Source organism: Pleurodeles waltl, chromosome 3_1, assembly GCF_031143425.1.
Source record: "Pleurodeles waltl isolate 20211129_DDA chromosome 3_1, aPleWal1.hap1.20221129, whole genome shotgun sequence".
Classification (NCBI taxonomy): Eukaryota; Metazoa; Chordata; class Amphibia; order Caudata; family Salamandridae; genus Pleurodeles; species Pleurodeles waltl.
This window is the reverse complement of record NC_090440.1, coordinates 904,248,136-904,268,120: the sequence shown is the minus strand read 5'-3', so window position 1 is coordinate 904,268,120 and position 19,985 is coordinate 904,248,136. Positions and strand designations below refer to the sequence as shown.

At 48.0% G+C, this 19,985-nt stretch overlaps 1 protein-coding gene across 1 annotated transcript in view; it reads right to left on the bottom strand.

The window, feature by feature from the left end:
• Positions 1-19,985, bottom strand: part of GNL2 (G protein nucleolar 2) — a 359,926-nt gene that overhangs the window by 107,497 nt on the left and 232,444 nt on the right. Inside the window, exon 11 of the mRNA XM_069223882.1 lies at positions 19,266-19,424. Coding sequence (XP_069079983.1) covers positions 19,266-19,424 — 159 coding nt within the window. The remainder of the gene's footprint in view (positions 1-19,265; positions 19,425-19,985) is intronic.

Here is a 19,985-nt window from a genome sequence, read left to right as displayed (position 1 = left end):
GGGTCGCCGGGTGCAGTGTGGCAAGTCTCACGCTTCTTGCGGGGAGCTTGCAGGGTTCTTTAAAGCTGCTGGAAACAAAGTTGCAGCTTTTCTTGGAGCAGGTCCGCTGTCCTCGGGAGTTTCTTGTCTTTTCGAAGCAGGGGCAGTCCTCAGAGGATGTCGAGGTCGCTGGTCCCTTTGGAAGGCGTCGCTGGAGCAGGATCTTTGGAAGGCAGGAGACAGGCCGGTGAGTTTCTGGAGCCAAGGCAGTTGTCGTCTTCTGGTCTTCCGCTGCAGGGGTTTTCAGCTGGGCAGTCCTTCTTCTTGTAGTTGCAGGAATCTAATTTTCTAGGGTTCAGGGTAGCCCTTAAATACTAGATTTAAGGGCGTGTTTAGGTCTGGGGGGTTAGTAGCCAATGGCTACTAGCCCTGAGGGTGGGTACACCCTCTTTGTGCCTCCTCCCAAGGGGAGGGGGTCACAATCCTAACCCTATTGGGGGAATCCTCCATCTGCAAGATGGAGGATTTCTAAAAGTCAGAGTCACCTCAGCTCAGGACACCTTAGGGGCTGTCCTGACTGGTCAGTGACTCCTCCTTGTTGCTTTCTTTGTTCCCTCCAGCCTTGCCGCCAAAAGTGGGGGCCGTGGCCGGAGGGGGCGGGCAACTCCACTAAGCTGGAGTGCCCTGCTGGGCTGTGACAAAGGGGTGAGCCTTTGAGGCTCACCGCCAGGTGTTACAGCTCCTGCCTGGGGGAGGTGTTAGCATCTCCACCCAGTGCAGGCTTTGTTACTGGCCTCAGAGTGACAAAGGCACTCTCCCCATGGGGCCAGCAACATGTCTCTAGTGTGGCAGGCTGCTGGAACTAGTCAGCCTACACAGACAGTCGGTTAAGTTTCAGGGGGCACCTCTAAGGTGCCCTCTGGGGTGTATTTTGCAATAAAATGTACACTGGCATCAGTGTGCATTTATTGTGCTGAGAAGTTTGATACCAAACTTCCCAGTTTTCAGTGTAGCCATTATGGTGCTGTGGAGTTCGTGTTTGACAAACTCCCAGACCATATACTCTTATGGCTACCCTGCACTTACAATGTCTAAGGTTTTGTTTAGACACTGTAGGGGTACCATGCTCATGCACTGGTACCCTCACCTATGGTATAGTGCACCCTGCCTTAGGGCTGTAAGGCCTGCTAGAGGGGTGTCTTACCTATACTGCATAGGCAGTGAGAGGCTGGCATGGCACCCTGAGGGGAGTGCCATGTCGACTTACTCGTTTTGTCCTCACTAGCACACACAAGCTGGCAAGCAGTGTGTCTGTGCTGAGTGAGAGGTCTCCAGGGTGGCATAAGACATGCTGCAGCCCTTAGAGACCTTCCTTGGCATCAGGGCCCTTGGTACTAGAAGTACCAGTTACAAGGGACTTATCTGGATGCCAGGGTCTGCCAATTGTGGATACAAAAGTACAGGTTAGGGAAAGAACACTGGTGCTGGGGCCTGGTTAGCAGGCCTCAGCACACTTTCAATTGTAAACATAGCATCAGCAAAGGCAAAAAGTCAGGGGGCAACCATGCCAAGGAGGCATTTCCTTACACAACCCCCCCCCAAACGAAAGAGGATGAGACTAACCTTTCCCAAGAGAGTCTTCATTTTCTAAGTGGAAGAACCTGGAAAGGCCATCTGCATTGGCATGGGCAGTCCCAGGTCTGTGTTCCACTATAAAGTCCATTCCCTGTAGGGAGATGGACCACCTCAACAGTTTAGGATTTTCACCTTTCATTTGCATCAGCCATTTGAGAGGTCTGTGGTCAGTTTGAACTAGGAAGTGAGTCCCAAAGAGGTATGGTCTCAGCTTCTTCAGGGACCAAACCACAGCAAAGGCCTCCCTCTCAATGGCACTCCAACGCTGCTCCCTGGGGAGTAACCTCCTGCTAATGAAAGCAACAGGCTGGTCAAGGCCATCATCATTTGTTTGGGACAAAACTGCCCCTATCCCATGTTCAGAGGCATCAGTCTGCACAATGAACTGCTTAGAATAATCTGGAGCTTTTAGAACTGGTGCTGAGCACATTGCCTGTTTCAGGGTGTCAAAGGCCTGTTGGCATTCCACAGTCCAGTTTACTTTCTTGGGCATTTTCTTGGAGGTGAGTTCAGTGAGGGCTGTCACAATGGATCCATATCCCTTCACAAACCTCCTGTAATACCGAGTCAAGCCAAGGAATGCCCTGACTTGAGTCTGGGTTTTTGGAGCTACCCAGTCCAGAATAGTCTGGATCTTGGGTTGGAGTGGCTGAACTTGGCCTCCACCTACAAGGTGGCCCAAGTAAACCACAGTTCCCTGCCCTATCTGGCATTTGGATGCCTTGATAGAGAGGCCTGCAGATTGCAGAGCCTTCAAAACCTTCTTCAGGTGGACCAGGTGATCCTGCCAGGTGGAGCTAAAGACAGCAATATCATCAAGATAAGCTGTGCTAAAGGACTCCAAGCCAGCAAGGACTTGATTCACCAACCTTTGGAAGGTGGCAGGGGCATTCTTTAAACCAAAGGGCATAACAGTAAACTGATAATGCCCATCAGGTGTGGAGAATGCTGTTTTCTCTTTTGCTCCAGGTGCCATTTTTATTTGCCAGTACCCTGCTGTCAAGTCAAAGGTACTTAAGAATTTGGCAGCACCTAATTTATCTATGAGCTCATCAGCTCTTGGAATTGGATGAGCATCTGTCTTGGTGACAGAATTGAGCCCTCTGTAGTCCACACAAAACCTCATCTCTTTCTTTCCATCTTTGGTGTGAGGTTTGGGGACTAAGACCACTGGGCTAGCCCAGGGGCTGTCAGAGCGCTCAATTACTCCCAACTCCAGCATCTTGTGGACTTCCACCTTGATGCTTTCCTTAACATGGTCAGACTGTCTAAAGATTTTGTTTTTGACAGGCATGCTGTCTCCTGTGTCCACATCATGGGTACACAGGTGTGTCTGACCAGGGGTTAAGGAGAAGAGTTCAGGAAACTGTTGTAGGACTCTCCTACAATCAGCTTGCTGTTGGCCAGAGAGGGTGTCTGAGTAGATCACTCCATCTACTGTGCCATCTTTTGGGTCTGATGACAGAAGATCAGGGAGAGGTTCACTCTCTGCCTCCTGATCCTCATCTGTTACCATCAACAGATTCACATCAGCCCTGTCATGGAAGAGCTTAAGGCGGTTCACATGGATCACCCTCTTGGGGCTCCTGCTTGTGCCCAGGTCCACCAGGTAGGTGACCTGACTCTTCCTTTCTAGCACTGGGTAAGGGCCACTCCATTTGTCCTGGAGTGCCCTGGGAGCCACAGGCTCCAGAACCCAGACTTTCTGCCCTGGTTGGAACTCAACCAGTGCAGCCTTTTGGTCATACCAAAACTTCTGGAGCTGTTGGCTGGCCTCAAGGTTTTTGGTTGCCTTTTCCATGTACTCTGCCATCCTAGAGCGAAGGCCAAGTACATAGTCCACTATGTCCTGTTTAGGCTCATGGAGAGGTCTCTCCCAGCCTTCTTTAACAAGGGCAAGTGGTCCCCTTACAGGATGACCAAACAGAAGTTCAAAGGGTGAGAATCCTACTCCCTTCTGTGGCACCTCTCTGTAAGCGAAAAGCAGACATGGCAAGAGGACATCCCATCTCCTTTTGAGCTTTTCTGGGAGCCCCATGATCATGCCTTTTAATGTCTTGTTGAATCTCTCCACCAAGCCATTAGTTTGTGGATGGTATGGTGTAGTGAATTTATAAGTCACTCCACACTCATTCCACATGTGCTTTAGGTATGCTGACATGAAGTTGGTACCTCTGTCAGACACCACCTCCTTAGGGAAACCCACTCTGGTAAAGATACCAATGAGGGCCTTGGCTACTGCAGGGGCAGTAGTCGACCTAAGGGGAATAGCTTCAGGATACCTGGTAGCATGATCCACTACTACCAGGATATTGAAAATGTCACTTACCCAGTGTACATCTGTTCGTGGCATCAGTCGCTGAGATTCACATGGTATGCATGAGCTCGCCATCTGGTGTTGGGTCGGAGTGTTACAAGTTGTTTTTCTTCGAAGAAGTGTTTTCGAGTCACGGGACCGAGTGACTCCACCTTCTGTGCTCATTGCGCATGGGCGTCGACTCCATCTTCGATTGTTTTCCCCGCAGAGGGTGAGGTAGGAGTTGTACTATAGTAATAGTGCCCGCGCAATGAAAAATGTAAGTATGTACCTATTAAAGGATTAAGTAATATATATACAAATGTACAAAATTGAAGGTAACTTCTGAACTGCTACAGGCTTCCGGGGAGGTGGGTGGGTCCATGTGAATCTCAGCGACTGATGCCACGAACAGATGTACACTGGGTAAGTGACATTTTCAGTTCGATGGCATCTGTCGCTGTAGATACACATGGTATGCATAGACTAGTAAGCAGTTAGTTCCCCATAAGCGGTGGTTTAGCCTGTAGGAGTAGAAGTTGTCTGAAATAGAGTTCTTAATACAGCTTGACCTACTGTAGCTTGTTGTGCGGATAGCACATCTATACAGTAGTGTTTGGTGAATGTGTGAGGCGTAGACCAAGTGGCTGCCTTACAAATTTCTTGCATTGGGATGTTTCCTAAAAAGGCCATTGAAGCACCTTTTTTCCTTGTTGAATGTGCCCTGGGAGTAATGGGCAGTTGTCTTTTTGCTTTAAGGTAGCAGATTTGGATGCATTTAACTATCCATCTGGCTATACCTTGTTTTGATATTGGGTTACCTGCATGAGGTTTTTGGAATGCAATAAATAGCTGTTTAGTTTTTCTGATGTTCTTCGTTCTGTCAATGTAGTACATTAATGCTCTTTTGACATCTAATGTATGTAGTGCTCTTTCAGCCACAGAATCTGGCTGTGGGAAGAATACTGGTAGTTCTACCGTTTGATTTAGATGGAATGGAGAAATAACTTTTGGTAAAAATTTTGGATTAGGTCGTAGGACGACCTTATTTTTATGTATTTGTATAAAAGGTTCTTGTGTTGTGAACGCTTGAATTTCACTTACTCTTCTTAGAGATGTAATGGCGATGAGAAAGGCAACTTTCCAGGTGAGGAATTGTATTCCGCAAGAGTGCATGGGTTCGAAAGGTGGGCCCATGAGTCTTGTTAGAACCACGTTTAGGTTCCATGAAGGAACAGGTGGTGTTCTTGGTGGTATAATTCTTTTAAGCCCTTCTATGAATGCTTTGATAACTGGTATCCTATACAAGGAAGTTGAATATGTAGTTTGCAGGTATGCAGATATTGCTGCAAGGTGTATTTTAATAGAAGAGAAGGCTAGCTTTGCTTTTTGTAAATGGAGCAAGTAATTTACTATATGTTTTGGAGTTGCCTCTAGTGGTTGTATCTGATTATGATGGCAGTACCAAACAAATCTTTTCCACTTACTTGCGTAGCAGTGTCTAGTGGATGGCCTTCTGGCCTGCTTTATGACTTCCATACACTCTTGGCTAAGTTGTAAGTGTCCGAATTCTAGGATTTCAGGAGCCAGATTGCTAGATTCAGCGATGCTGGGTCCGGGTGTCTGATCTGTTGGTTGTGTTGCGTTAACAGATCTGGTTTGTTGGGCAGTTTGATGTGTGGTACTACAGACAGATCTAGCAGTGTTGTGTACCAGGGTTGTCTTGCCCACGTTGGTGCTATTAAAATGAGTTTGAGTTTGTTTTGACTCAATTTGTTTACTAGGTAAGGAAGGAAAGGGAGAGGAGGAAAAGCGTAAGCAAATATTCCTGACCAGTTCATCCATAGGGCATTGCCTTGGGATTGCTTGTGTGGGTATCTGGACGCGAAGTTTTGGCATTTTGCGTTCTCTTTTGTTGCAAATAAGTCTATTTGTGGTGTTCCCCAGAGTGTGAAGTAGGTGTTCAGAATTTGTGGGTGGATTTCCCATTCGTGGACTTGCTGGTGATCTCGAGAGAGATTGTCTGCCAGCTGATTCTGGATCCCCGGAATAAACTGTGCTATTAGACCAATTTGATGGTGGATTGCCCACTTCCATATTTTTTGAGCTAACAAGCTTAACTGCGTTGAATGTGTTCCTCCTTGTTTGTTTAGATAATACATCGTTGTCATGTTGTCTGTTTTGACAAGGATGTATTTGTGGGTTATGATTGGTTGGAAAGCTTTTAGTGCTTGAAAAACTGCTAATAATTCTAGATGATTTATATGCAGTTTTGTTTGATGTATGTTCCATTGTCCTCTTATGTTGTGTTGATTGAGATGTGCTCCCCACCCTGTCATGGAAGCATCTGTTGTTATTACGTACTGTGGCACTGGGTCTTGGAAAGGCCGCCCTATGTTTAAATTTATACTGTTCCACCATAGAAGCGATAGGTAAGTTTGGCGGTCTAGCAACACCAGATCTAGAAGGTGACCCTGTGCTTGAGACCACTGTGAGGCTAGGCACTGTTGTAAGGGCCTCATGTGCAGTCTTGCGTTTGGGACAATGGCTATGCATGAGGACATCATGCCTAGGAGCTGTAGTATTGTTCTTGCTTGTATTGTTTGGTTTGGAGACATGTGTTGAATGACCCTGTTGAAATTGTGGATCCTTTGTGGAGTTGGCGTTGCTACTCCTTTTGTCGTGTCTATTATGGCTCCTAGATATTGCTGTACTTTGCTTGGCAGAATGTTTGATTTTGCAAAGTTGACGGTGAACCCTAGATTGTAGAGGGTTTGTATGACTTGATTTGTGTGGTTTGAGCATTGTGTGAGCGAACTGGTTTTGATTAGCCAGTCGTCTAGATACGGGAACACATGTATTTGCTGCCTTCTGATGTGTGCAGCGACTACTGCTAGGCACTTTGTGAATACTCTTGGAGCGGTTGTTAAACCAAAAGGCAATACTTTGAATTGGTAATGTATTCCTTTGAATACAAACCTTAGATATTTCCTGTGTGATTGATGGATTGGTATATGGAAATATGCGTCCTTGAGGTCTAGGGTTGTCATGTAGTCGTGTTTTCTGAGCAATGGTAACACTTCTTGTAGTGTGACCATGTGAAAGTGGTCTGATTTGATGAATGTGTTTACTACCCTGAGGTCTAGAATTGGTCTCAGTGTTTCGTCCTTTTTTGGTATCAAGAAGTACAGTGAATAAACTCCTGTGTTTATTTGTGTGCTTGGTACTAATTCTATTGCATTTTTTTGCAGTAGTGCTTGAACTTCTATCTCTAGAAGTTGTGAATGGTATTTTGATAAATTTTGTGATTTTGGTGGTATGTCTGGAGGGAATTGCATGAATTCTATGCAATAACCATGTTGGATAATTGCTAGGACCCATGTATCTGTAGTTATTTTGTCCCATGCTTCGTAATATTGATGTATCCTCCCCCCCACTGGTGTTGTGTGGGAGGGGTGAGTGACGTGTGAGTCACTGCTTGTTGGTAGTGGTTTTGGGGCTTTGAAATCTTCCTCTATTCCTAGGAAATTGCCCCCCTCTATACTGGCCCCGAAAACCTCCCCTGTACTGTCCCTGGTAGGTGGGCGGTGCGGACTGTGAGGTGCTAGCTTGTGTGGCCTGACCCCGAAACCCTCCTCTAAAAGGTGTTTTGCGGAAGGTGTTATAAGATCCTCTGCTCTGCGGGGAGTAGAGTGCGCCCATGGCCTTGGCAGTGTCAGTGTCCTTCTTGAGCTTTTCTATAGCTGTGTCGACCTCCGGACCGAACAGAAGTTTCTCGTTTACTGGCATGTTAAGCACTGCCTGCTGAATTTCTGGCTTGAATCCAGACGTTCTGAGCCATGCGTGCCTACGGATGGTAACCGACGTATTAATGGTTCTTGCGGCCGTGTCTGCTGCATCCATGGAGGAGCGTATTTGATTGTTGGAAATGTTTTGACCCTCCTCAACAACCTGTTTTGCTCTTTTTTGCAGATCTTTTGGGAGATGTTCAATGAGATGCTGCATCTCATCCCAGTGGGCTCTGTCGTATCGCGCTAGCAGCGCTTGTGAATTTGCGATGCGCCACTGGTTTGCTGCTTGGACAGCAACCCTCTTCCCGGCTGCATCGAACTTCCTACTTTCTTTATCTGGGGGAGGTGCATCCCCAGAAGTGTGTGAGTTTGCCCGTTTTCTGGCAGCCCCTACCACCACAGAGTCTGGTGGCAGCTGAGAGGTGATGAAGACAGGGTCCGTAGGAGGCGCCTTATACTTTTTGTCCACCCTAGGCGTCACTGCCCTACTTTTAACTGGCTCCTTGAAAATGTCCTTTGCATGGCGTAGCATGCCTGGGAGCATCGGCAGGCTTTGGTAGGAGCTGTGGGTTGAGGAGAGGGTGTTAAATAAAAAATCATCCTCTACTTGTTCCGAGTGTAGTTCCACATTATGGAATAGAGCTGCTCTAGCCACCACTTGCGAGTAGGCTGTGCTGTCTTCCGGTGGTGATGGCCTAGTTGGGTATGTGTCTGGGCTGTTATCAGACACTGGTGCGTCGTACAAGTCCCACGCATCCTGATCTTGGTCGTCGTGGCTCATGGCGGTGTGAGCTGGCGAATGTGACGGGGTGTAAGTTGGCGAAGCCGGAGTTACAGGTGGAGGCGAGGGAGGAGGTGTTACCTTTTGTGTTGTTTGTTGCTGAGGAGTAAACTGAAGCGTTCTCTTTCGTTTGACAGGTGGGAGGGTACTGATCTTCCCAGTCCCCTGCTGAATAAAGATACGCTTTTGCGTGTGATCCACGTCAGTGGATTGCAGTTCTTGTTCAAATCTATGTTTCTTCATTTGAGAAGACATAGAATGCTCTTCGGTATAGGAGCCAGAAACAGGGTCTGATGTCGCTTTTTTCGGCTCCGAAAGCCCTGTCGATTGTTTTTTCGGCTCCGAGGTAACCTTCCTCTTTTTCTGTGCCGAAAATTCTTGTCCTCTATGGTCTTCGGCGCCACTGTCTCGGCGTCGATCGGTGTCGACACCGAACTCTCGGTGTCGATGCTTCTGTTTAGCACTCTCTCGGTCCCGAGGAGGCTGCGTGCCGGTGTCTCGACCGAAGTCGGACGATCTCGACACTGAATGGGCCTTTTTCGGTGCCGATTGTTGGTCACCGAGAATTTGGGTGGAGCCATGGCCGGTTGGCAGTGGCGTCCCCTGGGCCTTCTTTCCTTTTTTAAGGTTTGATCTCGACGTCTTACTCACAGTTCTTGTAGAGTGTAGCTCGTCGGAGTCTGAATCCTGGATGGAAAAGGATTCCTCCTGTTCCTCTTCTGTCTCGAACTGTGGACGCTCTTTTGGCGTGGACGCCATCTGGAGTCTTCTCGCTCGACGGTCGCGCAGAGTTTTTCGGGACCGGAACGCCCGACAGGCCTCACAGGATTCTTCGCTGTGCTCGGGTGACAGGCACAGATTACAGACCGAGTGTAGGTCCGTATAAGGATATTTGTTGTGGCATTCGGGGCAGAATCGAAACGGGGTCCGATCCATCGGCGTTGTCCTCCACGCGGTCGGGCCGACTAGGCCCCGACGGGGTGCCGAAATCTACCCCGAAGGGCACCGAGGCGCTTCGATGTTGAACGCGTCGTCGTATGTGTCTATCTCTAACCGGATCGCAACGATACCGTCGAAAATCTTCCGTCTTCAGCTAACTTTCCGTTCCGAAACTCGGAGCGACAGGAACACGTCCGAACCCGATGGCGGAAAGAAAACAATCGAAGATGGAGTCGACGCCCATGCGCAATGAGCACAGAAGGTGGAGTCACTCGGTCCCGTGACTCGAAAACACTTCTTCGAAGAAAAACAACTTGTAACACTCCGACCCAACACCAGATGGCGAGCTCATGCATACCATGTGTATCTACAGCGACAGATGCCATCGAACACATATTTCCTGAGGCTGTGGGAGGTTCTAGTGGACCAACTATGTCCACACCCACTCTTTCAAAGGGAACCCCCACCACTGGAAGTGGAATGAGGGGGGCCTTTGGATGCCCACCTGTCTTACCACTGGCTTGACAGGTGGGGCAGGAGAGGCAAAACTCCTTAACCATGTTGGACATATTGGGCCAGTAGAAGTGGTTGACTAACCTCTCCCACGTCTTGGTTTGTCCCAAATGTCCAGCAAGGGGAATGTCATGGGCCAATGTTAGGATGAACTCTCTGAACAGCTGAGGCACTACCACTCTCCTAGTGGAACCAGGTTTGGGGTCTCTGGCCTCAGTGTACAGGAGTCCATCTTCCCAATAGACCCTATGGGTTCCAGTTTTCTTGCCCTTGGACTCTTCAGCAGCTTGCTGCCTAAGGCCTTCAAGAGAGGGACAGGTTTCTTGTCCCTTACACAGCTCCTCCCTTGAGGGTCCCCCTGGGCCTAAGAGCTCAACCTGATAAGGTTCAAGCTCCAAAGGCTCAGTTCCCTCAGAGGGCAGAACTTCTTCCTGAGAAGAGAGGTTCCCTTTCTTTTGCTGTGTTGCAGTTGGTTTCCCAACTGACTTTCCTGTTCTCTTGGTAGGCTGGGCCATTTTTCCAGACTCCAGCTCTACTTTTTCACCCTGTGCCTTGCACTGTGCTCTTGTTTTTACACACACCAGTTCAGGGATACCCAGCATTGCTGCATGGGTTTTTAGTTCTACCTCAGCCCATGCTGAGGACTCCAGGTCATTTCCAAGCAGACAGTCCACTGGGATATTTGAGGAGACCACCACCTGTTTCAGGCCATTGACCCCTCCCCATTCTAAAGTAACCATTGCCATGGGATGTACTTTTCTCTGATTGTCAGCGTTGGTGACTGTGTAAGTTTTTCCAGTCAGGTATTGGCCAGGGGAAACCAGTTTCTCTGTCACCATGGTGACACTGGCACCTGTATCCCTCAGGCCCTCTATTCTAGTCCCATTAATTAAGAGTTGCTGTCTGTATTTTTGCATGTTAGGCGGCCAGACAGCTAGTGTGGCTAAATCCACCCCACCCTCAGAAACTAGAGTAGCTTCAGTGTGGACCCTGATTTGCTCTGGGCACACTGTTGATCCCACTTGGAGACTAGCCATACCAGTGTTACCTGGATGGGAGTTTGGAGTGGAACCTTTCTTGGGACAGGCCTTGTCTCCAGTTTGGTGTCCATGCTGTTTACAGCTATGACACCAGGCCTTTTTGGGATCAAAGTTTTTACCCTTGTACCCATTGTTTTGTGAAGAGGCTCTGGGCCCACCCTCCTGTGCAGGTTTTTGGGGGCCTGTAGAAGACTCTTTACTATTTTTAGTTTTGGTTGTCTCATCATCCTTCCCCTGGGGAGTCTTTGTGACCCCTTTCTTTTGGTCACCCCCTGTTGAAGTCTTGGACACCCTTGTCTTGACCCAATGGTCCGCCTTCTTTCCCAATTCTTGGGGAGAAATTGGTCCTAGGTCTACCAGATGCTGATGCAGTTTATCATTGAAACAATTACTTAACAGGTGTTCTTTCACAAATAAATTGTACAGCCCATCATAATTACTTACACCACTGCCTTGAATCCAACCATCTAGTGTTTTCACTGAGTAGTCAACAAAGTCAACCCAGGTCTGGCTCGAGGATTTTTGAGCCCCCCTGAACCTAATCCTGTACTCCTCAGTGGAGAATCCAAAGCCCTCAATCAGGGTACCCTTCATGAGGTCATAAGATTCTGCATCTTGTCCAGAGAGTGTGAGGAGTCTATCCCTACACTTTCCTGTGAACATTTCCCAAAGGAGAGCACCCCAGTAAGATCTGTTCACTTTTCTGGTTACACAAGCCCTCTCAAAAGCTGTGAACCATTTGGTGATGTCATCACCATCTTCATATTTAGTTACAATCCCTTTGGGGATTTTCAACATGTCAGGAGAATCTCTGACCCTATTTATGTTGCTGCCACCATTGATGGGTCCTAGGCCCATCTCTTGTCTTTCCCTCTCTATGGCTAGGATCTGTCTTTCCAAAGCCAATCTTTTGGCCATCCTGGCTAACTGGATGTCCTCTTCACTGGGGCTATCCTCAGTGATTTCAGAGGTGTTGGTCTCTCCTGTGAGGGAACCAGCATCTCTGACTATTATTTTTGGAGTCAGGGTTTGAGGGACCCTGTTCTCCCTAGATAGGACTGGTAGGGGGGAATTTTCCTCCAAGTCACTATCCTCTTCCTCTGAGTTGCCACCCTCAGAGGGGTTGGCCTTTTCAAACTCTGCCAAAAGCTCCTGGAGCTGTATTTTGGTAGGTTTGGGGCCCATTGTTATTTTCTTTATTTTACAGAGTGACCTTAGCTCCCTCATCTTAAGATGGAGGTAAGGTGTGGTGTCGAGTTCCACCACAGTCACATCTGTGCTAGACATTTTGCTTCTAAAAGTTGGAATACTTTTTAAGAATCTACAACTGGTTCTAGAATCTAATTCAAACTTTTACAAACTTTTAAACTCTAAAAGAAATGCTAAACAGGATCTAACACAAGGCCCTAGCAGGTCTTTTAAGAATTTAGAAAACTTTTCAAATTGCAAAAATCAATTTCTAATGACAATTTTGGAATTTGTCGTGTGATCAGGTATTGGCTGAGTAGTCCAGCAAATGCAAAGTCTTGTACCCCACCGCTGATCCACCAATGTAGGAAGTTGGCTCTGTATGTGCTATTTCAAAGTAAGGAATAGCATGCACAGAGTCCAAGGGTTCCCCTTAGAGGTAAAATAGTGGTAAAAATAGATAATACTAATGCTCTATTTTGTGGTAGTGTGGTCGAGCAGTAGGCTTATCCAAGGAGTAGTGTTAAGCATTTGTTGTACACACACATAGACAATAATTGAGGTACACACACTCAGAGACAAATCCAGCCAATAGGTTTTTATATAGAAAAATATCTTTTCTTAGTTTATTTTAAGAACCACAGGTTCAAATTCTACATGTAATATCTCATTCGAAAGGTATTGCAGGTAAGTACTTTAGGAACTTCAAATCATCAAAATTGCATGTATACTTTTCAAGTTATTGACAAATAGCTGTTTTAAAAGTGGACACTTAGTGCAATTTTCACAGTTCCTAGGGGAGGTAAGTATTTGTTAGGTTAACCAGGTAAGTAAGACACTTACAGGGCTTAGTTCTTGGTCCAAGGTAGCCCACCGTTGGGGGTTCAGAGCAACCCCAAAGTCACCACACCAGCAGCTCAGGGCCGGTCAGGTGCAGAGTTCAAAGTGGTGCCCAAAACACATAGGCTAGAATGGAGAGAAGGGGGTGCCCCGGTTCCGGTCTGCTTGCAGGTAAGTACCCGCGTCTTCGGAGGGCAGACCAGGGGGGTTTTGTAGGGCACCGGGGGGGACACAAGTCCACACAGAGATTTCACCCTCAGCAGCGCGGGGGCGGCCGGGTGCAGTGTAGAAACAAGCGTCGGGTTTTCAATGTTAGTCTATGAGAGATCTCGGGATCTCTTCAGCGCTGCAGGCAGGCAAGGGGGGGATTCCTCGGGGAAACCTCCACTTGGGCGAGGGAGAGGGACTCCTGGGGGTCACTCCTCCAGTGAAAGTCCGGTCCTTCAGGTCCTGGGGGCTGCGGGTGCAGGGTCTCTCCCAGGCGTCGGGACTTTAGGTTCAAAGAGTCGCGGTCAGGGGAAGCCTCGGGATTCCCTCTGCAGGCGGCGCTGTGGGGGCTCAGGGGGGACAGGTTTTGGTACTCACAGTATCAGAGTAGTCCTGGGGTCCCTCCTGAGGTGTTGGATCGCCACCAGCCGAGTCGGGGTCGCCGGGTGCAGTGTGGCAAGTCTCACGCTTCTTGCGGGGAGCTTGCAGGGTTCTTTAAAGCTGCTGGAAACAAAGTTGCAGCTTTTCTTGGAGCAGGTCCGCTGTCCTCGGGAGTTTCTTGTCTTTTCGAAGCAGGGGCAGTCCTCAGAGGATGTCGAGGTCGCTGGTCCCTTTGGAAGGCGTCGCTGGAGCAGGATCTTTGGAAGGCAGGAGACAGGCCGGTGAGTTTCTGGAGCCAAGGCAGTTGTCGTCTTCTGGTCTTCCGCTGCAGGGGTTTTCAGCTGGGCAGTCCTTCTTCTTGTAGTTGCAGGAATCTAATTTTCTAGGGTTCAGGGTAGCCCTTAAATACTAGATTTAAGGGCGTGTTTAGGTCTGGGGGGTTAGTAGCCAATGGCTACTAGCCCTGAGGGTGGGTACACCCTCTTTGTGCCTCCTCCCAAGGGGAGGGGGTCACAATCCTAACCCTATTGGGGGAATCCTCCATCTGCAAGATGGAGGATTTCTAAAAGTCAGAGTCACCTCAGCTCAGGACACCTTAGGGGCTGTCCTGACTGGTCAGTGACTCCTCCTTGTTGCTTTCTTTGTTCCCTCCAGCCTTGCCGCCAAAAGTGGGGGCCGTGGCCGGAGGGGGCGGGCAACTCCACTAAGCTGGAGTGCCCTGCTGGGCTGTGACAAAGGGGTGAGCCTTTGAGGCTCACCGCCAGGTGTTACAGCTCCTGCCTGGGGGAGGTGTTAGCATCTCCACCCAGTGCAGGCTTTGTTACTGGCCTCAGAGTGACAAAGGCACTCTCCCCATGGGGCCAGCAACATGTCTCTAGTGTGGCAGGCTGCTGGAACTAGTCAGCCTACACAGACAGTCGGTTAAGTTTCAGGGGGCACCTCTAAGGTGCCCTCTGGGGTGTATTTTGCAATAAAATGTACACTGGCATCAGTGTGCATTTATTGTGCTGAGAAGTTTGATACCAAACTTCCCAGTTTTCAGTGTAGCCATTATGGTGCTGTGGAGTTCGTGTTTGACAAACTCCCAGACCATATACTCTTATGGCTACCCTGCACTTACAATGTCTAAGGTTTTGTTTAGACACTGTAGGGGTACCATGCTCATGCACTGGTACCCTCACCTATGGTATAGTGCACCCTGCCTTAGGGCTGTAAGGCCTGCTAGAGGGGTGTCTTACCTATACTGCATAGGCAGTGAGAGGCTGGCATGGCACCCTGAGGGGAGTGCCATGTCGACTTACTCGTTTTGTCCTCACTAGCACACACAAGCTGGCAAGCAGTGTGTCTGTGCTGAGTGAGAGGTCTCCAGGGTGGCATAAGACATGCTGCAGCCCTTAGAGACCTTCCTTGGCATCAGGGCCCTTGGTACTAGAAGTACCAGTTACAAGGGACTTATCTGGATGCCAGGGTCTGCCAATTGTGGATACAAAAGTACAGGTTAGGGAAAGAACACTGGTGCTGGGGCCTGGTTAGCAGGCCTCAGCACACTTTCAATTGTAAACATAGCATCAGCAAAGGCAAAAAGTCAGGGGGCAACCATGCCAAGGAGGCATTTCCATACAGATGATGAAGAAATGCTTTCAGGGGTAGAAACACTGCCTTAAGCTCAGGGTAATCGATATGTAGGGATTGGTGACTGAGATCCCAGAGGCCCAGAACTGTGAGGTCTTGAAGGTGAGTGTCCCAAACAGTCAGTGATGTGTCTGTGGTCAGGTTGACCTGAGGCACAGGGCCCAAAAAAGGCCACTCTTTCAACAGATTGGTGGTGTTCCACCATTCCAGAGGGTGGTGAGTATGGCAGTCTAACAACACTAGATCCTCTAGGTGACCCTGTGATTGAGACCACTGGCGAGACAGACACTGATGTAGGGGACGCATGTGGAGTCTGGCATGGGGAACGATGGCAATGCAGGATGCTATCATCCTTAACAGGCGCATGAGAGTCCTGACTGTGTATGTGCGATTCTCCTGAGACTGGGGGAGAAGAGACTGAAAACTCTTAACATGAGCCCGAATGTGGCATGCTAGTCCCAACTCGGCATTGAGAACAGCTCCTAGACAGGGCTGTATTTGAAAAGGTTGTAGATGGGATTTAACAAAGCTGACGTGAATCGCAGCATGTGAAGAAGGTCCACTGAAATCGGAGTGTGATACTGCCACTGTGGTAGTATGCTGGCTTTGTATGAACCTGTCATCTAGGTAAGGGAACATGTGTATGTTTTGTCTTCTGAGATATGCGGCAACTACTGCTAAGCACATCGTGAAGACTCTGGGTGCAGTTGTGACTCCGAAAGGCAGAGCTTTAAACTGGTAATGTTTGCCTGCAACCACGCATCTTAGGTATTTTTGATGTGCAGGGGGGATGGGGAATATAGAAGTAGGCATCCTTCAGATCTGGGGCCATCATAAAGCCACCTTGTTCTAGAAGCGGAATAACATCTTGAAGAGTAACCATATGAATTTGTTCTGAGAGAATGTAGTTTTATGGTCTGAGGTCCAGAGTAGGCCTGAGAGAGACGTCCTTTTTGGGAATAAGAATGTAGAGGGAGTATACTCCTGTTCCCTGGTGTTGTAGGGGGGAAGGCTTGATGGCCTCTTTGAGAAGAAGGGACTGAACTTCTTGTTTGAGAAGTGTGAGGTGCCTGTGGGATAGTCTGTGAGTGCGAGGGGGAACGTTTGGAAGAGTGGCAATGAGCTCCAGACAATAACCATGTTGGATAATTGAAAGGACCCACTGGTGCGTGGTGATGTAGACCCATTCTGAATGAAAATTCTGTAGTCATCCCCTGACAGGTGTGTAGTGGGTGGGGGGAAGACAGAGGTAGTCACTGCTTTGCAGTGGAGGTAGAGCTGCAGGAGGTAGTGCTCTTACCTCTGCCCTTGCAACTATTGCCTTTGTAGGACCCAGTAAAGAAACCCATAGAATAGACAGGAGGCTGAAGGCTGTCTGGGTTGGGAGGTAGACTCCTCTGAGGTTGTGGATCTGTAACCACCTCTGAAGGTGGGGCAACAAAAAGTGCCCCTTTGTGTGCGGACTGTAGGGCATTCATGACTTTTGCTGTGTCTGTCTTTTTTCAGGGGTTGAGTCCACTTGAGAGCTGAAAAAATGCTCCTTACCGAAGGGCATGTTAAGCACCCTTTGCTGGATCTATGGTTTAAAACCAGAGCATCAAATCCACACGTGCCTCCGAATTAAGACACTGGTATTTATGAACTGTGCAGCTGTATCTCTGCCACCCAAATCTTCCACAGTGTATACAGGGTATGAGGTGTAAAATCTCCTGCAGTAGGTGAGACAGGTGAATGAGGAGGAGGAGAGAGAGGTGGAGGAGAATCAGGGGGTGGAGGAGGTGGAGAAGGCAGAAGAGTTGGAGAAGGCTTGTGAGGTGTGGCGGGAGCTTTGCCCTTGGTAATGTTCTAAGGGGGTGAAGTGATCAAAGCCTCTTAGAAGGACAGTTTCATCTTGAAAAGTACAGAGGAGGAAGCTGTAACTCACCCTGTACTCTCCTAGATCTGGAGGAGGCACTGTTGAGCATCCATCATCTCCAAAATGGGTTGGCATAGCTGAAGACTGGCTAGAGTCCTTTTGCTCTGAAGTTCTTGGTTCTGTGGTTTTCGGCACCAAAATGTTTGGTTGTGCGATTTGCTTGGCACGGAAGCGGAGGTGGGAGCAGGTCAGCTCTGAGCCGAAGTACTTGGATCCGAAGTTTGGACTGAGAATGGCAACAATGTCTTGGACCGAGGTCCTGCAGGTTGAGGTCGAAGACGTTGTTTTGGTCTTGCCTATTTTCGAAGCGACGCTGGAGGGCGGGGCAGACAAAACAGTTTTTCGGATCCAGCCATGGCTTGGTGGCAGTGGCGGTCCGGCGACCTCTGCACTGGGCTTTTCAATAGTCTTAGGCTGGGCAGGAGGGGCCACGGTACTCACAGGCTGGGCGAATGTCACCTGGTGGCTTTCGATAACCGATGAGCTCTTCCGCCCCAAAGGATTTTCTTCGACCAGAAGGATCTGAAGGTGTCACAGGTAGCTTTCTGGCGAACGGTGGGGAGGCACAAGTTACACACCAGATGTTGATCTGTGTGGGGGAATTTTGTGTGGCCCCGATGACAGAAATGAAATGGTGTCCATTCCATCAGCTCAGCATAATCTTCAGTGTTGCGTGGGGAGGTAGGCCCAAAATGGACGTGGTTGCCCCAGAGGGCGTGAGGTCGGTGCCCAGACCAACGACTGGAGACGAGCATGAAGATGGAAATACGCGATCGGGAAACAACAGTGTTGGTAAAGAGAAGACAGATTTCGAACCATAGGGAGTCAAAAGATAGAGCAAAGACACACACGTCCGAACCCGACGGCGGAGACAAAACAATCTAACAAAAGAGTTGATGCCTATGCGCAGTATCACCGAGAAGCAGTCACTCGAGCCCCTGACTCGAAAATGCTTCTTCGAAGAAAAACAACTTGCTACACTCTGGACCCAACACTAGATGGCAGGAGTGTGCAACAGCCACACATGCTATCGAGCATATTGTTTTTTACTCTTTTGAGATGTCCTCCAAGGTGTGAGATTACTTGGAGATGCAACACTGCAACTTTGCCTATGCCATAAATTTAACTGCCAATCGCAAAGCCAGCAGCAGTGGCCAGTATCGAAAGGACAGAGGGGGAGGAAGTGAAGACTATAGAAAGGGAGTGCTACGTGGGGAAGGCAAGTAACAGAGGAATTGGGGGACATGAGGAAAGATAAAGGGTAAATAAAAAGCATAGCATGAAGAAGAGGTACAGAGAGAAAGGTAAAAAAAAGGGGATTGAGGGAAGCAACTAATTGTTGCCCTGATGAGCAGTAGTGGTGAGCGATAGGGTGGGGGTATGGTTACAAACGTGGGAGGCAAAGACATGGCGGAAGCAACGGAGATGTTCGGATGAAAAAGCAACCTGGTGCATGAGGGGTGAAGAGGGAAACAACACACAGGGGAGGCAATAGTAAACATGTACCCTCCCTTGGAGTGCTAAAAGCAAAAAAAAGTGGTTCCATGAATGTAAGACATAGAAAGATACAAGTCATCTAATCAAAAGAATAGTAAAGAAGTTGTGCTCTCAGAAGGGCTAAACACAAGAAGAAGGAAAAACACTGATTAAGAACCTAGCAAATGAGGTTGAAAAGAGAGAAGACCAATGATATGCAGTGTGATGACACTAAGCCCACTGTAAGTATTTCTATTACCAAGGGTGTAGTTGGGTTTCATATTCCTTTAGCAAATGATGAAACTTAAGCAAGAGGAGAACCTATGGCCAGCTGTTCTTAGTTCATCTCCCCTAGCTCCTCACTCTTTGGCTTCTCATAATTACTAGCACACTCACAGGTGGGACTAAAATGTGTTTAACAGAAATAGGTTTCTTAGTTGTACAGTATCACATAATTAAAAGGTCAGTAGTTTGCGCATTGGTAACTGTTTAGCTCTACATTATACCGCTTCCTCCAAAATAGGCTGATACCAACAAGGATAGTACTGCAAATGGACAATTAGAGTCACACTAAGTTTGCAAGGCATGTCCTCGATCAAAAGTGGGTTGGGAGCTAGATCACCACACTAAAACTGTAAATGGAACATCAAACCTTTAACAGTTTCCCCATCCGCATGGCGAGTTTCTCAAGGAAGTCCTCTGGGGTCTGCCAGGAGTCGATGCGGTATGTTTTGCTGATATATTCAGGTTTGGCTCTCTCAAGTACAGCACTGATGTGGTCCTCTGGGCATTTGATCTTTTCAACTTGAACCTAAAGCCATATTTAAAAAAAAAAAAAAAAAAAAAAAACAAGACAAATGCTTATATTGGCCTTCGTATGAAGTCAGAAGTAACATACTACAAGCCTAGTCCTGTCACTTAGGACTCAAATGTGTATTTTTTAAATCATTTTATAACCAGGCAAAGTTAATCCATGTGTTATTTCACAGGACTGATTAAAGATCCTGCTTGAAAATCTGATTCTCCCCTTTATGGCCAAAAGAAATGACAGCAGAAAACAGAATATGCAAGCTATTGTAAGGAAATGTGTATGGGTATTAATTCCGTTATTATAACCACACCAGTTATTTGTCAAAGGAACACTGCTTTAACTTTCAGAGCAACAACACACATTAACGTATGTGTGCAATAGGTTAAGACAAAAAGTGGTTACACCAGAATCCCCTAGAGGAAATTAACCAAATGTATGGGTTATTTTGCATCTAAATTGTGGTAACAGTTAAGGCACAGTTGAGTACATGCCGTAAGTAAATTCAGTGCTGAGACACCACTGCAGGCTAAATCCAAACCAAACCACTGCCCAAGATTCCAA